Raw genomic sequence first — 22,500 nt, forward strand, 5'->3', positions numbered from 1 at the left:
CTCTCTCTCTCTCTCTCTCTCTCCCTCTCTCTCTCTCTCTCTCTCTCTCTCCCCCTCTCTGTCTCTCCCTCTCTCTTTCTCTCTCTCTCTCCCTCTCTCTACTGCTTTGAGAGAATACGGAAATAGACCTAATTTACTCAACTCCCGCGGGAAATCCGCTCTGCAAATTAACATTTTCAAAATATCGTAATGATATAATTTGAGAAATGGTGACGCCAATTTGTGCGCAGCCTTTGTAGGGGAATCATTTGCATATATTTCACCGGCTGCATTCTCCCTCCCGTTAATCACCGCGCGCGCTTATGATGAAGGTGGCGGAGAGTGAAGAGGAGGGGGAGAGGGAGGAGAGGAGAGAGGGAGGAGAGGAACGGGTGTTTGCAATTTGACTTATTCCTCATAATACAACTTCAATTTACCCGTTGGAAAAAAAAAATCCAACAAGAGAAAATAGCGACAAATCCTCGGCTAACCTAGTTTCTCATCCTCAAACTGCCTCCGAGTTACCTTGAGTAAAGGGAGGGGGGGGGGGCGGGGGGGGGTAGAAGTGGCCTTTATAGTGTGAACAGTAGGCTACTGTAGTCTGCTGTAGGCCTGGATATTCTTCCTAAACAAAACCCAAAAGTCCAAAGATAACTACGTCCAGCCGGCCGGTGGATGCCCTCTCGTGCAGCCTAAACACGCTGTTGCGGCTCCGGCGTCGAGACCAGAGGACACACTCGAGCGCGCTGTAAGAAGCAGGCCTTCTTGTCCAACAAACACATGTGTAAAGCTTGGATTAGTGCGAGTGGATAGTTTTTTTTTGTTGCTCTGGCTGCAAGTGTTTCTTTAGTGTTCATTTGGGCGGGAAAAAGAACTGTTGCTCAATTTATTATCGTCCTCGTTGACAAACAACTTGAGACATTCAGAAATCAGAACGCATGGAAATGGAAGTTTTGTCGAAATAACTTTCCCCCAACTCTTATGAGTCTAATAGTGTGGAATAATACACCAGTTAGAAATGTCATTATTTAATGACATGGAATATAATAGTGCCATTGTGTATTTTATTCATTTATGACGGCTTCAAAGAGACTCAATTCAGATGGAATTACTTTCGCCTTAAACGGTGGAGGCATTTTCATGCATTTTTAAAACGGTCGTTTTTGCGCAGCTGATATCATATCCGTGCACGCGGTGGAGGGGGTTTCATTTTCTGCATGAATTACCGGTGTCTCCAATGTTTTTCTTTTGGAATTAAGTTGATGAATTTTAGCAGTACATATTGTCATCGTTTCACTCCATTTGTTTAATTAGTTTTTTTAAGTAGGCAACGGTCGGCCTATAGGCTGAAACCTGCGTCCATATTTATGTTAAATGGTTAACTTCTCAGTCAATTGACGGCTGTTATGAGGACATTTCTTCGTATGGATTATGTTTTACAGATAAATATGTGTACCCGAAGAACATAGAAGATGAATAGAGACTGAAACGTACAGAAATCCTCTTAAACCTGAAACACATCTCAAACCTGAGCGTTGCTGGATATCATTTCATTTCTCCTGTAACCGTCTCCTTAATTCCTTAAACGCAACGATTGCAACTACAACTTTATAGGCCTGCTTGTTGTATATAAATGGAAATGTACACAAATGTATGTTTTAGAGAATGTTGGACAGATTTCTCCTTCAGTGTCAACCAGTAAAACGGTTTTGTTGTCATGTTTACATGTTTAAACAAACGTCTTCGTCTAAACATTGACTGGTTCGCATTTTAGGAGCTGTTGTCTTAGTTGGTGTGGCTTAAATTGAATGATCAACATTCGATCGAGCAAATTCCAACCTCATGTCTAAACTCCTTGGTTACGTCACACTGTAATATCCATCCCACTGCCACATCATTCATCATCATCTTTGTGTGGTGTGTGTGTGTGTGTGTGTGTGTGTGTGTGTGTGTGTGTGTGTGTGCTTCTGGCCAGGGTGGGAAGGGGTGGGATGTTGAGTGGTTAACGTCTCCTTTGTTATCGCGCTCCCTTATCCCCTCCCGGGATGGCGGCACACGTGGTTGGGATCTGAAAGAAGAAAAGAGCTCCCGTCAACTTTTATCAGCCTCCTCCCGGCCGGCCGGTGGGCTCGAGCCCGACCGACCATCTGCTGGTGGAACGGTGGAAGGCAGGAAGGAAGCCCAAACCCCGGGAGGCCTACTTATATCCACATCGTAAACGAGGAAAGATGTTTTAATTACGCGGAATCGGGTTAACGCGCCTCTCGTTTACGTCCCCGCGCGCTCAGCCAAATGAATAGCCTCGTGCGCTCACGAGCTGCCCGGAAGTGAGAGCGAGGGTTCCGAGGCACGTGGAGACAACTGATGATGATAACCTGAACACTGGAAACAGTTCTCCTGCCTAAAGACCAGGAAAGGTTACCTTGTAATGTATAAAGTTAGAAACCAACTGCATTTACGTTTATAAGTAATGTATGGAGGAATAAACCAACTGCATTTACTAGGCCTTGGGCTCCAAAAAGTAGGAAGTTGGTGTGATAAAGTGTCCATAACTGTTTTTTTTAGGCCTAGTCGGCCTATCGCTCTGATGTACTGGCTGATGTTCCTGTTTCATTAGTGGAAATGGTAGGCCTATTCCTCTTCACGATAGAGATTACATAATTCATATGATAGCCCCATGCAATATTATACGCCCAATAATTCCACATTGCTTGTTTACATTAAACAAAATGTTGTAAATATATTAGGATAAGATGTTGTTAAATAAATTAGGAACGGATGAGACACGGGTTCAGTTTACCGAGACTGAGCCGGAGAATAAATAAGGTATCATAAGGCAGATAATTACTTATCAATTAAAGCCGTTATCGTGGCTAATTACGTTCATTAAATTCACCCAATTTAAACCTTAATTAAACTAAGCAGGGCTTGACACAATGATTGGGTTCAGAGCGCCGCCTAGCGGTGTTTCAGTCTAAAACTGTTATGGTGAGTGATGCTTTTTCATATAGCTGGCTGTGTTTGGGATAAACTACCGCCTAAGGACAAGTGTGTGTGTTTATGTGTGTGTGTGTGTGTGTGTGTGTGTGTGTGTGTGTGTGTGTGTGTGTGTGTGTTTATGTGTGTGTGTTTATGTGTGTGTGTGTGTGTGTGTGTGTGTGCGTGTGTCCCTGCGCGTGCGCGTGCGTGCGTGGGTGCGTCCATTTCATAAATTCACTTTAAGTGCTGTGTCACGCGCCCTGCGAGACTGAGACAGGCTGCATTGCTACATAGTCTCCCACGGAAGACTGGCTTGTGCATTTCTGGGCTGATAAAATCCATTTAACTTTTACATGTCCTACCCTTTTGCCTTTATAGAATAAAGTTTTCCCAGAGACATATGTTTTTTTGTATGTAGGCGCTCTGTGTTCTAATCCAAAACCCATAACCTAACTTTAAAAAAGGTTTATTGAAAACAAAGAACCCGCTTTCAGCGTCGTCTCCCGCTCGGAATTAGTTAATTAATATTGGCTCTTGTTTAGTCTAGTTAATCAACGACTAAATTATTCACTTCGGGGACTCGCCTCCCAAATCGGTTTAAATTATTCCCCCAACATTGTCCTCCAATTTCCCCGCTCTGATCCTCGACTGATGGGGTCCCTGTCACGAACTGGACCCCCACCTCCCCATACACACACACACACACACACACACACACACACACACTGGACCCTCCCTCCACACACACACACACACACACACACACACACACACACACACACACACACACACACTGGACCCCCCCTCCACACACACACACATACCCAGCCCACCCTCTCCATCTGTCCGCCTTTGTCCCGCTCGCGGCCCGTGTGTGTTTTAGCTCATTGTCTCGTGCACATTATTATTGACACCTTTTTAATTCGGCGCTTCTGTCGGCCTCGCGCCGGCCGCGCGGGGTGCCAATATCTTCCGTCCCATTAACTCGTTTGAGAGGAGAGGCTGGTTAAACAAAGGCGGCGCGCAATCTGATCCTCCTCTCCAGTTTATTATTGAATATCCCTCTCTCTCTCTCTACCCCCCCCCCCCCCTACACACACACACACACACACTCTCTCTCTCTCTACCCCCCCCCCCCCCACACACACACACACACACACACACACTCTCTCTCTCTCTCTATCTCGCTGGCTGTCACGCCGGCCCGTGGGCCAGAAAAGGATCCACATTAGCATTAAAAGCCCACACCGTGAAATTCGGTTATAATTGCAAAGTGGGGGTGCGGTATGTAAAACAGAGCATATGTGGAGTGAATCACGTTAGGATAAGTTTGTGATATGTTAACACCGAATATACGGCGACAGATTGCAATTATCCGCCATTGTAATTGTCAAAGTCAATTCAGCGGAAGCGAAATCCAATCCAAACGCTTAACTGAGAGCCAGCCACCAGAGTTCAGCATGGCGACAGACCCGGACCCTACAATATATCAAAAGCGTAATAAATGCACGCAATTAACATTGTCAATAACGCTGAATATAGTGACATATTGTTATCGGGTTGAAAAATAATCTAGGCCTATATGTTATCACAGATAAATATGTGTATTTAAGCCTTAGGTTTAGTAAGCTTATATGTGGAAATACATATGCCAGCCTTTCTTTTTTTATAAAAGGGATTAGCGTAGCTTGATGATATGACATATGACACATATTACATGGCAGAGAGCCCTTGATCGACCGAACAAATAAATAGATACATTTTAAGTACGTGAAAGCACTTAAACAAAGAGAGACTGTTTCTCTCTCGTTTGAAACAAGGTGTGTGGTTGTGTGGTGTGTGTGTGTGTGTGTGTGTGTGTGTGTGTGTGTGTGTGTGTGTGTGTGTGTGTGTGTGTGTGTGTGTGGTGTGTGTGGTGTGTGTGGTTGTGTAAAGTGGTGGTGTAGTGGGTGGCTGAGTTTCAGTCTGAGTGCAAATGCACTTTAGGAACCATTTAAAAGTCGTGTTTATCGATGTGATTGGGGCCGGTGCGTCGTGTTAGCCACGGATGATAATGGACATCATTTAATTCACACTGTGAGATTGAATGGTGGGCCTTTATAGATTTCATTAAATGTACGTGCTTTTTTTGTTTTGGAACGGGGGTCGTGTTTATATGCCTGAATCCTTTTCTGGCATCTTTACTCGACTCCTTTTCTTAAGGGCAAGACCACTTACATTTACATGTACAATTATGGCATTTAGCAGACGCCTTTATCCAAAGCGACTTGCAACAAATACATTTGTCTAAGTAAGTGAATCATCTATCCATCAAGTAATCAATGCTCAGACCAGGGGCCATAGGCAGTCACAATGCTATCATGTCCGATCAAGACAACATACTGTCCTTATAACTCGACGGAAAGTGGACCCACATCAAGTCAAGTCTCGTTTATTTGTCATTACATCATATAGAAGTACACAACGCAACGAAATTCCTGAGGAAGAGCAGCTCTACAACATCAATAAACATCAACGACATTTGTACATTCCTGAAATAAAACCCTCTCCATTCACCTACGATGAGCATATGAGGTCGTCATGCGGCATAAAGAATGAGGAACCATTTTAAAGCAGGCTTTGGGGACTCATTAGGGTTAGGGTTAGGGTTAGGGTTAGGGTTAACCCATCTTCACTAGCCATGCCGAGACAGAGAACGTCCCGTTCAACACGGAAACGTTTGTAAACATTACCGAACACGGCCGTGTTCAACGTATATCCTCAACTCCCGGTTCTTACCCCGTGGTACCCTGTGGACACGCCTCGATAGTGTTCGCGAATACTTTCAAAATAGATAATTCCTGAATTCCTCCCTTGCTGAATGTAATCACTAGCCTGGCAATCACTGACCTGGCTATCAAAGCTTTCAACTGCATTGCTTTCACCAATCCTATCATGTCCGATCAGTGGTTTATTCGAGGGAGAGAGAAAGGGAGGTTGCATTTTGAGAGGATCCAAACAGGGCCGTGAGCTGCAGTGGACCTCTGGCGCCCCCTGTTGATGAAACAAGCACATTGCAGCCCGGCTCTCAAAAGTCCAAAAAGTCACGGTCTCCAAATTATTACGCCCTGGGGGACTGTTTCTGCAGACCAAAGGATACGATCTGTGTGGTCGTATTATCTAGCTGTACTGACAGTTAAATACGCTTTCCCCTGACAACTTACCCTAACCATAACCAGTCGAAATGAACGCCTAACCTTAACCACTTAAAGTGAACGCCTAACCTTAACCACTCGAAGTCAATGCCTATACTGCCGAGCCGCCACGCCAGTCGTAATTCACGTTACTCTTACGCAACGTAACTTTAGTTTTAGACGTATCTGACGTCAAAACAGGTGGTCAAACGCTGGTGTAGCCAGATAATACCACCCCCCGGACCGCATAGGTCTGCAGAAACGATCCCCCAGAACGTATTCCATTGGAGACTACGTTGCGCTATCAATTCATAACTGTCAATAAAAAGAAATAAAACTCAGACACGTGACCTGATACATCTGGCCTTACGGTCGTGTCTATTTCAATTCATCGTTGCCCTCTTCAACTCTACGATCTCACTCGCCTGATTCAGTATAGCTCTTTAACATGTTGAGATTTTTCTTTTTACATTTCTGAAATAAAACCCACTCTCTGCTAACTGGTGTGTGTGTGTGTGTGTGTGTGTGTGTGTGTGTGTGTGTGTGTGTGTGTGTGTGTGTGTGTGTGTGTGTGTGTGTGTGTGTGTGTGTGTGTGCGCGTGTGTGTGTGAGAGAGAGAGAGTGAGAGAGAGGAGTAATACTGTGATGACATAAGTGGATTATGTAAATGGTCTAAACTTTAAAGGCTTCTGCACATCTAGACCAGGGAATGGCTCAGCTTGTTGATTGATTTCGCTGCTTTTGATCATCGAGAGCAGAAGACTTGCTTCGAAAAAACCCTGATGATTCACAAGACTAAGTAAAGCTGAGACTGGGAGACTCACAGCTCCATGAAAGAGGATCAGTAACAGAAATGAGAGAATGTTCCTAAACACAGTTACAGCTGATTTGATGCTGTCTGTTTGTGAAGGCTGGTATCTGTATAGTCAAGTGTGCAACACACACACACACGCACACACACATGCGCACACACACATGCACACACATGCAGAAGGCACGCACGCACACACACACACTGTATATAATAGGAGAACAGCAGAGGAATATAGAATACATTTGGGATTGAGTGGTGAAGCCTGTTCTCTAGACTAAGTAAATTAATTTAATCTTGTTTAAAGTCAGTGTGTTGTTGGTAGTGTTGCTGTGTTTTGATGTGGCTATTTTGCCTTAAGCTCTGGGACCTAGTTTCTGTAGAAAGCTATCTAGTTGAAGCCAATTGCTGTCAACCTCCAGTGGGAGGGCCTGAAACTATTCTGCAAGGTATTTAACTCCTGCTCACCTTGGACCAGGACTAATACATTTGGGATTGAGTGGTGAAACCTGTCTGGTCATTAACTGATCGTTAGGTGGGAGGGGCCGATGCTAAGTCATCAGCAATTACAGAATCTGCATTTCTATCCTGACGGTCAAAGAGCGACAGCCTCCTGACACGAAGACGAAGGAGTTAATCTGTGTAGTCCATCGAGGAAGGCCTGACAGGAAGGCCAAACTACTACATATTTTTATTCTATTTGATCTAAGAAGAAATGGAGAAAAACCTTCTCTCTCTCTCCTCCTCAACTACACCTCATCTGCATCAGCTGCTAAAGCTTCTTACTACCATTCCAATATTCAATCCTCTGCCTCTGACCCAAGGAAACACATCTTCCTCACACCTCAACCCACCTCCTCCCCCTCCTCCCTCCTCCCTGTCTGCGGATGACTTTGTCACCTACTTTGAAAAGATGGTTGATGACATTAGCAGCTCTTTCTCTCTACCTCTCACCAACACTGCTACCACTCCTCCTAAACCCACTGTGCTACACTCGGTCTCTGGTTTATCAGCTCTTTCCCCCCTCTCCCCTGATGATATTCTAAAACTGGTCACATCCAAGCGGGTAACCACCTGCCCCCCCTCGATCCTATCCCCTCCCCCTTTCTCCAATCCATCTCCAAAGACCAAAGTTCCTTACCACCATAATCAATTCCTCTCTATCCACAGGACCTGTCCCAGCTGCCTTCAAGACAACCAGAGTCAAGCCTCTTCTGAACGAACCAACTCTTGACCCGTCTGCTGTCCATAACTACAGACAGGTATCCCTTCTCTCCTTCGTATCTAAAACCCTTGAACGTGCTGTTTCTAACCAACTGTCTCACTACCTCCTTGATCCTCACCAATCCGGCTTTAAGGCTGGGCACTCTACTGAGACTGCTCTCCTTGCTGTCATGGAGGCCCTCCACTCTGGTCGAGCTTCCTCCCTCTCCTCTGTTCTCATTCTTCTGGACCTGTCTGCTGCATTCGACATAGTAAGCCACCCGATCCTTCTCTCCACCCTCTCAGAACTGGACATCTCTGGCTCTGCACTCTCCTGGTTTGCATCCTTCCGGGCTGATTGCTTTTACCAGGTGACGTGGAGAGGATCGCTGTCCTCTCCACGAGCCCTCACAACTGGGGTCCCCCAGGGTTCTGTCCTTGGGCCTTTACTGTTCTCTCTGTATACCAAATCTCTTCTTCTAGCATTGTGACTGCCTATGGCCCTTGGTCCTAGCATAGATTACTTTTTCTTATGATGGATAGATGATTCACTTACTTAGACAAATGTATTTGTTGTAAGTCGCTTTGGATAAAGGCATCTGCTAAATGCCATAAATGCAAATGTAAATTAATCTCACGCACGCACGCACACACACACACACACACACATACACACACACACACACACACACACTTTACAAAGAAAGAGAGAGAGAGAGAGAGAGGGAGAGAAAGAGAGAGAGAGAGGGGGGGGAGAGAGAGAGAGAGAGAGAGAGAGACAGGGAGGGAGAGAAAGAGAGAGAGAGAGAGGGGGGGGGAGAGAGAGAGAGAGAGAGAGAAGGAGGATGTATTTGGGAGAGTTCTAAAATATTTGCTTGATAGCTGGTATATGTCTCCTCTTAGCACTTGGGATACCTTATGCATGGCATTTTCATATTGCCTTATTCAAATATATACGTACAATATGCTACTGACTTCATACAGTGTGGATATTCCCAAGCCTATATCAAAAGCAGCTTCTGAAAAGAGACTTCAAAGGAGCTCCTAAATCTTTCACTTTTAGAACACTTTTTTTCTCTCTTTCTCTCTTTTACACACACACACACACACACACACACACACACACACACACACACACACACACACACACACACACACACGACGAGTCTACCGTCCAATTACGCACGGGTGTCATGTCGGAGGGTTAAAAATTGGTTTGGCAAATACTGCAGCTTAAAACCCAGTGTTGCGTTAATCACAACTGTCGTGGGATTGAGCCGCTGTCCGATCCGGGCTTTGAACACTGATTTTCGGTTAAATGATGGGCGGTGTTCCTCGGGATAACCCACCGCGGTGGATGTAAAGCCCATCCGAGTCATTACCGCTTGGTTAATTGCGCCTCTTTTTTCATGGTGGCTCGAGTTTACTGATGACGATAAGTACTACAGCGTACCTGCTACTTAACAAGTGGATTTGGCTGCATTGTATTCCAAACATATATTAGCCTGCCTAAATGTAACCTATATTTAGCCTGTAGGTTTCCAATTTCCATTTTAAAATGCAAAACGTTAAAGGTCTAAAATAAACGAAATGAAATAAAAAAGTGACATTCTAGTCTGAGTGTTTTCCACAGGTAATAATGGAATACATGGAACGAGAACAAATAAGATTCGACTTGAAAATGTGTCCTTTCCCAGGGACCTAACTTGATTTTGGTTTTATTAGAAACGCACAGATAGGTTTCAATTGCGTTTCGTGTATCTAAGCCATGCACCGAAGCCTGCCGTGGGCCTAGCAGCCTACCTGTAGGCCCTAAACCTTTAACTTTCGATTGAAATGAAAACGAACTTCATCAAAGCGACGGTAAAATATAACGGAGTCGCATAATGGAGGACGTTTCATCAACAGATTAGGTTTATAGTCCCTATAAATATAGATATAGGACTTTGAATCGGTAATAGGCAAATATATATATATTTTTTTTATAGCCTTCTGATATTACAGGAATGGACAGATTTCCTTTCAGGACTCAATATATAGGCTAACCGAGGTAGGCTATTTAATGAACGTCGGTAGTGAAATCTGGGTTAATAACCGAAATAGGACAATTAAATTGATGAGCGCGCGCAGGCACTTACGGTTCGTTTGTAATTAAGAGCGCGCGGGTAATTAATTAAACTCGTTTAAACACGCGCCTCCGGCCCCCGTTTCTCAAGCCTCATCGCAATTAAGAGACACTGAGCTGATGTCCCAAAAGGTTTATAATTGAGGTATTAGGCTCTATGACACGAAGAAATATCTATTTCATGATGTAGGCTATCATAATCATCATCATATAGGCCGAGTCTATCCTCCTAAAACAAACTCTAAAGAAACAAATAAACACATCTTCAACTCGCAAGGAATAAGCTGCTCAATTTGTACGCAAGAAACGGCGATTTTGGTGCGTATAACCTAATCTTTGTTGCGTTTGGGACGGTACGAGAAGCCGCTGTCCACACGTCTGTGGTGCTGAAAGCATAGAAATACAGACAGACGCTGGTTGGGCTGGTTGGAAGAGACCGGTGCGGCTTTTCTATTCTAGTGCTGTTCTGTGTGGGTGACGCAGAAACGGAGTCGCCGCTCAGTGTGATGACGAAGCGGTTGTTTTTTCTAATGGCGGTCGAATTGAGATATGACAGACAGGCAGGAAAGGACTGTCATTTCTGTCAACGCCGTGTGCTGTAAGACTACCGTTTTATACGTTTTGCTGCGGATTCATCAGTGTCACCGCAGGGTACGCGATTTCTAACACATGCATTTGATTGCATATGAGGCTGATAGCTCGTTCTGTAGATGTTACAACATGTGGTTAGCCATGCCACTCTACTCCACATCAAGCAACCAAACCAGTCATTTATTTTGAACGGTTATTGTCCTTAACCCTCTCCGTAAATAGGCTACGGTTACCTCTATGTAGTGAGTGAATGTATTCTGAATGTATGCAGGCAAGCGGGTTAAATGACGCTAAACTAACTATCGTCATTGGCACACATCTCGACATTCAACACGTGTAGGGATTATTATATTATATTATAAATGACATATATATTGTAGGGATATGGCCCAGGCTTAGACTGTTCCACAGGTGTGGAAGGAAGTTAAATCACACCTTTGACAAGCGCAGTGGACGGAGACACCTGGGCCTCATTAGGCTGCCGTGTTTGCCATGCGGTGTGTGTTGATGACAGGCGTATCTGAGTTGTCCTCTGACCCGTTTCACTGCTGACTGCGTCCTTCGTCGCTGCTGCGATGGCCGAACCGCGAAGAATCCAGCTGACGACTCTCTCCAACAACGTCCCTCTGCCCTCGGCCGGGGCCAAACCAGCTTCACCCCCCAAACCAGTGGTCGTCAGTCCTGCTCCACCTGCGGCTGACCTGCAGGGGAATTTACAGCAGGGCAGTCCGACCGAAAAACACCAGCCAACTGTTCGCTATGTCCTGACGCTTTTCGAACCGGACCAAAGACGATGTCCAGAGTTCTGCTTTCCTGAACTCGGGAAAAAACAAGTAAGTAAAACAGTTGTTTACGATTGACGTCATTTAGCCCAGAAGGTAATATGATTCAGCCTAAGATTACACTTGTAAATAGATGATCAGGAATAGGCCTACCTGCTTACATTGAACCTCATTCTTGTCCAGACCGTTACAAAGGAACACCCACCAAGCACATTGGGGGAAGAAGAAAACAGAGAAAAGGAGGAATTAGAAGCTATTGCTAGAAAGTTTGAGGAGAAATATGTGAGTACAATTGTAATAATTTGATAGTGAATATCATGCGTTTACATGGGCTATGATGTTGGAACCGGATAGTTTGAATGTGTCCTTAATTCACCGCCTCCTTGTCGCCAGGGTGGGCAAACTGGTGGAAAGAAGCGTAAAAAGGACCGCATGCAGGATCTGGTTGATATCGGCTTCGGCTACGACGACGACGACTCCTTCATTGACAACACCGAGGCAGTAAGTTTGATCTGACCAAACATTTACGTTTATACGACTTGGTGATTTGACAACAATCGGCAGAGAACATTTCAGTTGGTTGCTCTGGTGCCGCTGGGACAGTTTAAACTGATGAATTCTTTATTGAAAAATTAGTTTTTATAATGTTGTAATTTTGAATGTGTATTATGTGTTATTGTAAACTGTGTGTATGCAGGGCAAAAAAGTTAATAAAAGTGGGCCTTGAACCAGCAGCCCTATGTCTACCAGACTATTGCACTCACCCTGTTCCAGACAGGTCCTCTGGGCAGGGAGCGCAAAGTCATACTCTCCTGGGTTCTGAGGCGATGCCCATGTTGGTGTCACATTGGCTGTGATGTTATTTTTGTTATTTTTTAATATGTTTTAGGGCATTTCTGCTTTATTGGGACAGAGACAGTAGAGATTGACAGGAAGGATGGGAGAGAGAGGAGGGATGGCAGGCATGCAAGATATGTCGAGGGTCGGGATCGAACCAGGAACCTTGTGATGATGCAGTATGTGCATTAGTGTGCTAGACCACTGGATCGACCCAGGCCACTAAACTATGCCCCCCCCCCCCCCCCCCCCGCAGTACGATGAGTTCGTGCCGTCCTCCCTCACCACCAAGTTTGGGGGGTTCTACATCAACTCTGGACCGCTCCAGTTCCGCCAGGCCTCGGACACGGAGGCGGACAGCGACTTCACGACGAACAATAAAAGACTCAAGACCCCTAACGTAGGTCGTCCTAACGTAGGTCGTACTCAACGTCTCAACGTCAGTGTTATGTGGCTTGGGATGTGGAGGAAGCAGGTTGAATATTTCCACCTGCGAACATCTCTAGCATTGATTGCTTTGTCATATGATGACTGATGGATAGATGAAATGTATTTGTTGTAAGTCGCTTTGGAGAAAGGCGTCTGCTAAATGCCATAAATGCCTAAAAGGTTGTAGAAGTGAATTGCGTTTATTTATTTATTTTTGGGGGGGGGTGGATTTATTCAATCCTTTTTTGATTCTGTAGAGCGTCAACACTGCAACGTGTTCTTCTTTCAGAAACGAAAATTTAAGGAAGGGGAAGAGTTGAAGCCGAAGAAGAAGAAAAGGGTAGAAGGGCAGGTGAAGAGCTGCCCTGTGGATCCCAACCTGAGGTGAGGGAGGGAGGGAGGGAGGGAGGGATATCAGTTGCTCATCAGTCTTATCGTAGTTCATTATTAACAATTGTCAGCTTTATTACCCAGACATTATTGGGAAGCCATTTTGTATGCTCTCTCTCTCTCTCTCTGTGGCCCCCCAGTGTTTTACTGATGACCAGGTCAGAGGAGAAGGTGAAGAAGAAGAAGAGGAAGAAGCTTGCTGGACCTTTGAGCGTCACAGACATGCTGAAGAAGTTCCAGAAGCAAAAGGAGAAAGAAAAACTAAAAAGGGAGGAGGAGGAGAAACCGAGGCCGCCTCTGGAGACGACCCAGGACCCGCCACGCCTCCCCGGCCTTCCCACAATCCCTCTGGGCCCAGCGGACGCGGCCGGGGGCGGGGCCGGCAGTGCGATGGCGGACCCTCTCCTCAGCCTGCTCGGATCGACCAATGACAGCGCGTTTCTCCAGGCGGCGAGTACGGTGGACTTTGACCTGGATCTGGACACGCTGCTGGACGCCGCGACCGAGAACCCCCTCGACCACGGAGCGAACGCAGATCCTCCCGATGTCGAAAGACAGACCAAGAAGCCGCCTCTGTTGCCCCAAACCCAGAACCAGAACCAAAACCAGGTCCTGGACCGATCAGCCCAGACCATCTCCAACAAACACAGTATCCCCCAGACCCAGTCCCGGACCCCCTCTGTCCCCCAGACCCAGTCCCGGACCCCCTCTATCCCCCAGACCCAGTCCCAGACCCCCTCTGTCCCCCAGACCCAGTCCCAGAACCAGACCCCCCCTGTCCCTCAGCCCCAACCTCTGCCCCTACCTGAGGGGCTGCCCTCGGCTCTGGAGGGGAGGATCAAAGACCTCGCTCTGGTATGGAGTTAGTAGGCTTTACATTACAGTGTGTGCTTATGCTGCCATTGATGCCGTCATTGATTTATTTATTGATTGATTAATTCATGCATTGGTTTTAGATCGTAATCGTTGATTTTGAATGGTTGATTTTAAGATATTGATTGGATGGTTGATTTGAGATCTGTTGATTTGTTGATGGCTTGATTGTGCAGGCTGCAAAGGGCCTGGAAGGGGAGTCGAAGCTCAGGTTCTTCACTCAGGAGATCAATGCCATTGTCTTGGAGTAGGTGACCCCTCAATACCGACCCAACGATCCGCTTTCTAATTGTTTTATTGCATAATCAAATGTCTACATGATCAGGTGTCCTTTTTTTTCCAAATGCTATGTTTTATAACTCGACGATGTATAAGATTAGAATGAAGGAGTTAGGCTGATGGGAATAACGTGTGTGTGTGTGTGTGTGTCAGTATTGAGCTGCAGTGTCGTCACCTGAGTGGTCAGGTGCGTTCTAAGGTGTACACACACCTGGCCTCCTTCCTGCCCTGCAGCCGAGACACACTCCTCAAACGGGTCAAGAAACTGCTCGCCCAGGTGAGACTGTGTGTGTGTTTGAAACTGCTCGCCCAGGTGAGACTGTGTGTGTGTTTGAGTCTCTCTGAGCTGATTTGCTGTAACTTTCTGATTGTGTGTGTATGAACAGTATGCTGTGTGTGTGTGTGTTCAGGAACCCATGTTGAGATTAAAGGAGGCCATCGGTAAAGCTATGCCAGAGCAGATCGCCCGTTACCATGACGATTGCCAGGCCCACGCTGACGCCAAGGTCGCCAGGTAAGTCGCCCTGGCAACCATCGAAAACCCACGCAGTGTTTTCAATAGACTGGCCTATTGACGGCTCTCATTGGACAAATCATTTAGCCCACGGTCCTATCAAGACTGAGCAACAATAACATTGTACATGGATATAAAAATGGAATACCACTTTATTGTCCACCTACAGACACACACACAGCATTTTGGCGCCACCTACAGTTACAAAATGTCATTGCATATGTAGTTGTTTGTGGGCGTCCTTCTGTCTGCTGGGACTCAGAGAATATGTGTCTCTCTGTCTGTCTCTCTCTCTCTGCCTGCCTGTCTGTCTCTCTGCCTGTCTATCTGCTTGTCTCTGCCTGCCTGTCTGTCTCTCTGCCTGCCTGTCTCTCTGCCTGTCTGTCTCTCTCTCTGTCTGCCTGTCCGTCCCTCCCAGGATGGTGGAGGATGGGAAGGAGAGGGAACAGAGGGAGAAGGCCGGCTCAGAGGAGGAGGGGGAGGAGAAGAGCGGGAAGCGGGTCGTTGGACCCCGGAAGAAGTTCCGATGGAACGAAGAGATCCGGTCTGTTATCGTGTTCCAGCGCGTACATTCCATTCTAGTCTCACTGACGTTGTTATTATTATTCAGACACTTTATGGGTCTGCTTCTGCTTCCTGGTCTCCGAGACCTGAAAAACATGATTATGATTTACTGTAATGTAATACTTTTTTTATTTATTTTTTTATTTTATTGCTAAACGTAGTTGCTGATCTTCACATCCCAGGTTTAATCCCCAGCCACGCTACTCACATGCTTGCTAAGAGTATTTGTACCCATCCAAATACTCTGTAACAACTTCTGTGTTTGAGGAATCTTTTACTTGGTGCATCAGGCAGCAAAGCAAGAACTATAGTCTGGGTCCGGCCGTTTTATTTTTTATTAGCAGGAGAGAACTTGTACAGGGTTGTGAAAGAGGTCTCTAGGGGTAGATTTGGAACTGGCCCCATCGCGGTGTGTTGAGGCTATTGTGTATCTTGTGCGTCTCTGTCTCCAGGGAGTGTCTGTGTGGTGTGTTGAGGCTGAAGATGGACAGATACGAGACAGAGAAGGGGAAAACACACACCCAGGGAGAGGAGGACTACCTCAAGGCCTTCCTGGACGCAGAGGTGAAACCCCTCTGGCCTAAGGGGTGGATGCAGCCCAGGTACACACACACACACACACCTGAGCAGATCAACGTAGGCCCCAAAACACACATGAACATGTACATTCCTGCAACACACACACACACACACACACACACCAGATTAGGTCCAAGTACACGGTTTAATAACATGCCTGTAAGCAGTGTTGTGTTTTCTCAGGGTTCTGTTGAAGGAAAGCAGGAGAGTTCGCAGTCCTACTACCTCTCTACTGTAAGTACTGTAGTATCCACCTCTCTACCGTAAGTACTGTAGTATTCGCTCCATTTTAAAACCGTGTGTCGTCCCCCCCCCCTCCCCCCCCCCCCCCCAAGAGCTGTGACTTGGGTGCTCATTCAGCAACATTACAGAACAATCAGCTGGAAATGGATTGTATTTATCGTAGGTCTCTCTGGAGAAGAGCGTCTGCTGAATGACTGAAATGTTTCTGGAATTCCCCCTGATGTTGTATCTGGTTCCCACAGGGCGAACAAGAAAGTCAAAACTGAGAGAAGACATTCCTCCCTCAGCGGCGCTGCCCCCACGCCTCCAGGAAGCTCCGCCGGGCCTGTGGATCCCCAGGCTTTCCCTGGAGCTCTACCCCAAAACGGGGCTCCTCTCCTGGGCTCCGGTTGTTTGTCCGCCCCCTCAGGTATGGACGACTCCCTGGACGAAGGCCTCATCCACAACCCTCCCTCCCTGGGAGCCGTGGGGGAGGAGCTGGCCCGGCTGAAGAGGGGGGGAGGAGATTTTGGCTCCCCTGTGCGAAAGGCGAGAGCCTCAGCGACCGCCAACACACACGGTCAGTCAGTGACCGCGACCGCGCCGTCTGAATCACCGCTGAACCTGTTGGCCGACCAGGCGCTCGCCATGGGCCACCTCCACAAGGACTCCGCTTCCCAGGTCCTCCCAATGGCATCTAACAACCTTTCACCCCAATACAGGAGTCCGAACCCGGGCCTGGATTTTGGCAGCCCCCCTCCGGTTCCACCCCCTCCCCAGTCCAGCCCGGTCCTCCCCAGCCTCGCCCTCACACAGCCCCACCCCCACCCCCAGGCCTCCTCCTTCCTCCTCCTCCACCACCACGCCTCCCTCCTCCAAGGCCTGGGTGAGATCCACACCCAGAGGGACAGCCCTCACCACCAGAAGGCCAAGAAGAAGAGGGAGAAGAAGAGCCAGAGGCTGACGCTGGTGGCGCCATCTGGTGGTCACGACGGGGACTGCGCGGACACAGGCCATAAGTTACTGACCCCACCACGGCGCAAAGTTCTGATTGCGGACACCACGGCAACCACTGTGAGTCCTCTAAACCGTCCTTCCTAATTTTATTCAGTCCTTTTTCAACACGGGTAACGCCACTGAGATTAAAGCCTCTTTAAGTCATTCAGGGCCGAGGGAGAATAAAGCCGCCCAAATGGTCGACGTTCTCGAGCGCCACGGGTGACTTTATTCACCAGAAATGCATAAAGGACATCGCATACAGCCGTGAAATTAACGTGAAATGCTTTATGAATCTAGCTCCTTGTCCAACAGTCAAATCAGCAATACAATATATTAAGGTAGTAATAAAGCAGTAATAAAGTAGTAATAAAGCAGTAATACAGTAGTAATAAAGCAATGGCAGTGGTAGTTCAGAAGGGTGCAGCAGCAATGACTAATGCTTCCTGTTGTGGAATTCCAGGTTTCGGAAGCGCCTGGCGCTCCAGGACACAGGCCCTCTAATGGGAATACGGGCGGCGTTCCCGGGAATGCTGCTGCTCTGCCTGCCATCCCTCTGCTGCAGGTCCCTGGATTCCCCCTGTCCGTCGCCACGGGAACCCTGTCCCTGTCCCGCCATTCCAAAGACGCGGTCGTCACCGGACCCGCCACCGGGATGTTCCATCACGGACTCACACACAGTGAGTGGACTTACGGAGAGTGTGTGTGTGTGTGCGCGTATGCGTATGCGTATGAGAAAGAGGTGTGTGTGTGTGTGTGTGTGTGTGTGTGTGTGTGTGTGTGTGTGTGTGTCGCTCTAAGCTTCTCCTCTTGTAGTCTACTGTCTTGACTTTCGTTCTCTAATGATTTCCTGTTGTCAGCTATACGGCCCACAGAGGGCGCTGTCGTACAACCTACAAGTGCATACTCACCGTCTCTCTCCTTTTTTCTCCTCCTCCCTCCACTCATCCGTCTGTCCCCTCTTCCAGGTTTACTTTCCTCTCTGTACTCGACTCCTCTCCTCTCTCTCTCCTCTCCTCTGTCCCTGCTCATCCACACAGCTTCCCCAGGTAACTCCCTGTCCACAACACAGCCTCAGCACAGCCTCAACACAGCCTCAGCACAGCCTCAGCACAGCCTCAGCAACAGCTGAATTTCACTGTCAATAAAGTTGGATCTATATTGAATGTTGTCGCTATGCGGATCAGCGAATATCAGCTTATCTGATCTTCTTTCAGATGGGAGCCAGATTCTCGGAGAAGGTCCCAATGCTCAGAGGAAGCTACAGTGATTCCGTGGGAAAGGTCAGTAAAATGCTTCGGAAAGCTAAGGAATGGGAAAAGACCCTGGAAAACTTTGGGAAGGTCGTTGGAAAACTGGATCTATCGGAACCAGAATGGATATTTATTGCACTTACTGTTTTTTTGGGGGGGGGGGGTTTTGGTGGAAAATGTTCCCAATGAGTTGATATTTGAATTGAATCCCTCCTGAGTGTCTGGATGTGAGTCGTGGGACGTGTTTCCATTTAGTTTCAGCAGAGCTGCAGGTAACCAGGTAACCAGGTGACGCGAGGTCACGAAGAATTGTGTCTCTCATGAAATGCTGCATTTAACGACCCGACTGAATGACGGTCCTGTCATTCAGTCACGTCAAAACTCTCTCTCTGTGTTTGGTTTTGACGTGACTAAATATCTCTCTGTATTTACCTGAAGGAGAATGCGGAGTACTAGGTATAGAACTTGAATTGAATGTTGCCAAATGAAGAAAAAAGTTGGTTTGTTTGTATTGACTAAACCAACAAAATATGCTTTGTGTCTCTTGACATTGTGGAATTGTGATAATGCACTCACACTTTTTTTTTTTAAAGTTTTTTTTGTACCTTTAAAGAAATACATCCAATGTGAGTGAAGCTGTTTGAATGGCTGGATGGACGGCCCATTGAAGGTAAATGACTTCTGAATGTAATGAATGAAATTCATCACCGTGCACCGTTTCTGCTCCAACACAATCCAGTGTAGAATATATGAATATATACAGTACCAGTCAAACGTTTGGACACCTTCTCATTCAATGGTTTTTCTTTATTTGTATTATTTTCTACATTGTAGATTAATATTGAAGACATTAAAACTGAAGGAACACATATGGAATTATGGAGTAAACAAAAAAGTGTTAAACCAGAATATGTTTTAGATTCTTCAAAGTAGCCACCTTTTGCTTTGATGACAGCTTTGCGCACTCTTGGCAAGGTGTGTCCAAACTTTTGACTGGTACTGTATGTAGTATATTGTTTCATATCCATAGTGGTTATGAAGGAGAGAGCATAATGGAATGAAGAGGGAAATGCATTATCATGTGAAGCTGTTAAGAGAGCCAGAGCTTGTGGAAGGTTATTCTTTCATAATGAGATTGATTTGGGCCCGTGTGTCACGTTAATAAATAAAAGCTGCTGTATAATATGATTGTGTCTGTGTCGGGAAAGATGAACACGTGTGTAATAGCCTACAATCTAAACTGAAGGCCTTTTGGACCATGGCTGTTCTAAGTGTTTGTATCAAGTCATCAGAAAATTAAGAAAATATTTTGAATAAAGATGTCTTAAAATGCAAACTGGTACAGATCGATATTTTCAGGCTTTGCTTCGATTATTTATTTTTTCACTCATATTTGTCTTTTTATTGGATATCGACAGGAAAGTGCTTAGATTTATTTTTGTCTGAAATGTTGTAAAAACCCAGCTCTCCAGAATAGTCCTCCTCTGGGACTGACGGCTTTTCTGACGGCAGTTGGTGACGCGAGGGTCTCTCGTTGTCTTTATTGTGTTCCCAAAACTTCAGGTTTCAGGGTTTAGACGGTGTTTTTTGTTGCAGCAGATTGTTGTAACCGGTTAGAACGACCCTTCCAGATGAGAAACACTGACCAGAATGATGATACCGGTGTTTACGAGTTGTGATGTAACCTTTCGACTTCTCAACGTTGATTTCGACAGTACCTGGTAAACGGCAATCATCTTTCTGTACAATGTGAACATATTTAACCTAGTTAGCAATAACGTGTTAGGCGTTGCACACAATGTAGGCCTATGTTTCGCAGTTTTACGTCCATTATGGATTGCAAACGATCTCTCACTGGTTTAAGAGTTGTCCCGACTTCAAAACCACTCGAATGGTGTCTTATGACCAAACCTACTCGTTCACCAGAACCATCCGAAGGGTCCTTATCCAGAATGAGGCGCCTTTAATTGATTGTGAGCTCTTAACAGAATGCGCTTTCATTGAGTAGGAAAAGGCTGGGAGTGAGGGATAGTCCTCCCTGGGATGCTGGAGCGAATGCAAGAGACCCTTCTTTAAAAAAAACGGACACCTCCGGGCATTCCCGGGCATCATGTGAATGAACGTGTATAGCTTATAAACAGTGTCTTTATTCTCTAGTTTATTATTTCCATTCATCGAACATGCTTCGCTCCGCGTGTGGGTCGCGGTATTCGGAAGATGCGGGCGGCGCACTGAGAGAGTTGATGGGAGTTCGGCGATAAACTCAGGAGAAACAAGCGCGTCCAAGACGTCCCACCGCACTCACCACTGGACGACGTCGGAGATACCGTCAACGTATTTTCAGGCAGGCTTTTAATGTATACGACTGTATGTTATGTATGTTCTGTGACTGTAATCCTATATTTTTATGTTAATGTTTTTGACATGTAAAGTGTTTTGAGTCCATGAGAACGCGCTATAGAAATGTTATGTATTATTATTAGTAGTAGTATTACGCGAGTAACATCGCAACTCCGCGCAAAACGTACAGCCTACGCCAACTTTCGTCTGGTAAGACTGTTCTATTTCAACTGTTTCAGTGTTTAAAAGTTCTCATAAAAGCCGATGCGCATGTAGACGAGTAACATATGCAATGGAAATGACCGTTAGTTGTACGACTGGACTGTTTGCCGCTGCACCTGCTCTGCTGTAAATAGTATCAGTTGGGAATTCGGGGTTGGTGCAAAGACTCCATCAAAATCTCATTCATAAAATCGATATTATACCCTGTTCTATTGTGCAAGCGCTCTATCGACACCATCTAAGCCTGTCACACAATCAATCGAAGTGTCTAGGTCTAAAAATAGTGCGTCAGCCTGTACTCCTAAGTTTAGCTCGGTCGCCAACCCGTTACCCTAGCCGAGGAAGTCAGAGTTGAAAGAAGTCAGAGTTTAAGTCATGGAATAATCATTTATTATTCATCGATAACGGACGTCAACAAACTAAGAGGTATTGGTTTAAGATGCTGTGATGCTCGAGGGAATTAACCTGCAAAAGAATGTAAGCAGCTTATATCTGTGGTTCAGTTGGTGGAGCATGGTGCTAACAGCCCTTAGGTTGTGGGTTTGATTCCTGCTGGGACCATATGTACTGACATGTATGAACTCACTGCAATGTAAGTCGCTCTGGATAAAAAAAAAAAAGCGTCAGCTAAATGGCGTCTATTTATTATTCAGTGTGTGCCATGACACAGATTAATCACATTTTAGAGACAATATATATAGAAAATATCATCACTGAGAAATCAATGGGCATAATATGATCATAACGTTTATTAGACAGGATGGATAATGGCATCACAAGGTATAACAAAACACAATATATTTCTTGTAATAATAATAATACATACATACAATTTGTATAGCGCTTTCTCATGGACTCAAAGCACTTTTTTTTCAAAAATGACTTTGTTTTTTGTAGAGTAATGGATCAGAACAGAAAACGAATCATAGTCTTTTCTGTGTGGCGACGTTGTCACCTGTAGACTGAGAATGTTCTGGAACACAACGTGAATGAAGTGTGTTAATGGTTGTGTGGTGTTGCCCGTCGTAGAGTGAAGATGGTCCAGAAGTACCAGTCCCCCGTCAGGGTCTTCAAGTACCCCTTCGAGATGGTGATGGCGGTGAGTGACATCATCACTACGCGCCCTCGTTACTCCAGGTAGAAGTTGCCCCTTAGCACAGAGCTAGGATTAGATTACCCAACGCCCCAACATTAACCATTTATACCCTGTGCCGACCCGAGGGAGAGAGAGAGGGGGAGAGAGAGAGGGGGAGAGAGGGGGAGAGAGAGCACAGTTTTTGCTGACTGTAGATTCTGAGCAGAAGTATATTGAGTGTATTGGTGTTGGACTGAGGTCTAAACCCCCCCTCACTCTCTCAT

The 22,500-nt window shown here is 46.1% G+C and overlaps 2 protein-coding genes across 2 annotated transcripts in view; both read left to right on the forward strand.

Moving 5' to 3' along the window:
• Nucleotides 1-11,436: 11,436 nt before the first annotated feature.
• Nucleotides 11,437-18,715, forward strand: LOC310821975 (ubinuclein-1-like; the record flags this gene model as incomplete). The annotated part of the gene is made up of 16 exons (XM_083694264.1): nt 11,437-11,694; nt 11,827-11,925; nt 12,037-12,144; nt 12,737-12,880; nt 13,199-13,293; nt 13,440-14,154; nt 14,349-14,419; nt 14,605-14,728; nt 14,862-14,965; nt 15,384-15,645; nt 15,917-16,131; nt 16,292-16,342; nt 16,594-17,404; nt 17,790-18,006; nt 18,295-18,375; nt 18,544-18,715. 16 exons carry the CDS (start codon nt 11,437-11,439, stop codon nt 18,594-18,596), a joined length of 3,408 nt encoding a protein of 1,135 aa, XP_083550390.1. The 3' UTR covers nt 18,597-18,715.
• Nucleotides 18,716-22,176: 3,461 nt separating this feature from the next.
• LOC310821976 (SEC14-like protein 5) overlaps nt 22,177-22,500 on the forward strand; it is an 11,492-nt gene continuing 11,168 nt past the window's right edge. Inside the window, exon 1 of the mRNA XM_083694265.1 lies at nt 22,177-22,240. Within this exon, the coding sequence (XP_083550391.1) occupies nt 22,178-22,240 (63 nt within the window). The 5' untranslated portion in view covers nt 22,177. The remainder of the gene's footprint in view (nt 22,241-22,500) is intronic.

This window comes from Argentina silus (genome assembly GCF_951799395.1).
Source record: "Argentina silus genome assembly, chromosome: 22".
NCBI classification, from domain to species: domain Eukaryota; kingdom Metazoa; phylum Chordata; class Actinopteri; order Argentiniformes; family Argentinidae; genus Argentina; species Argentina silus.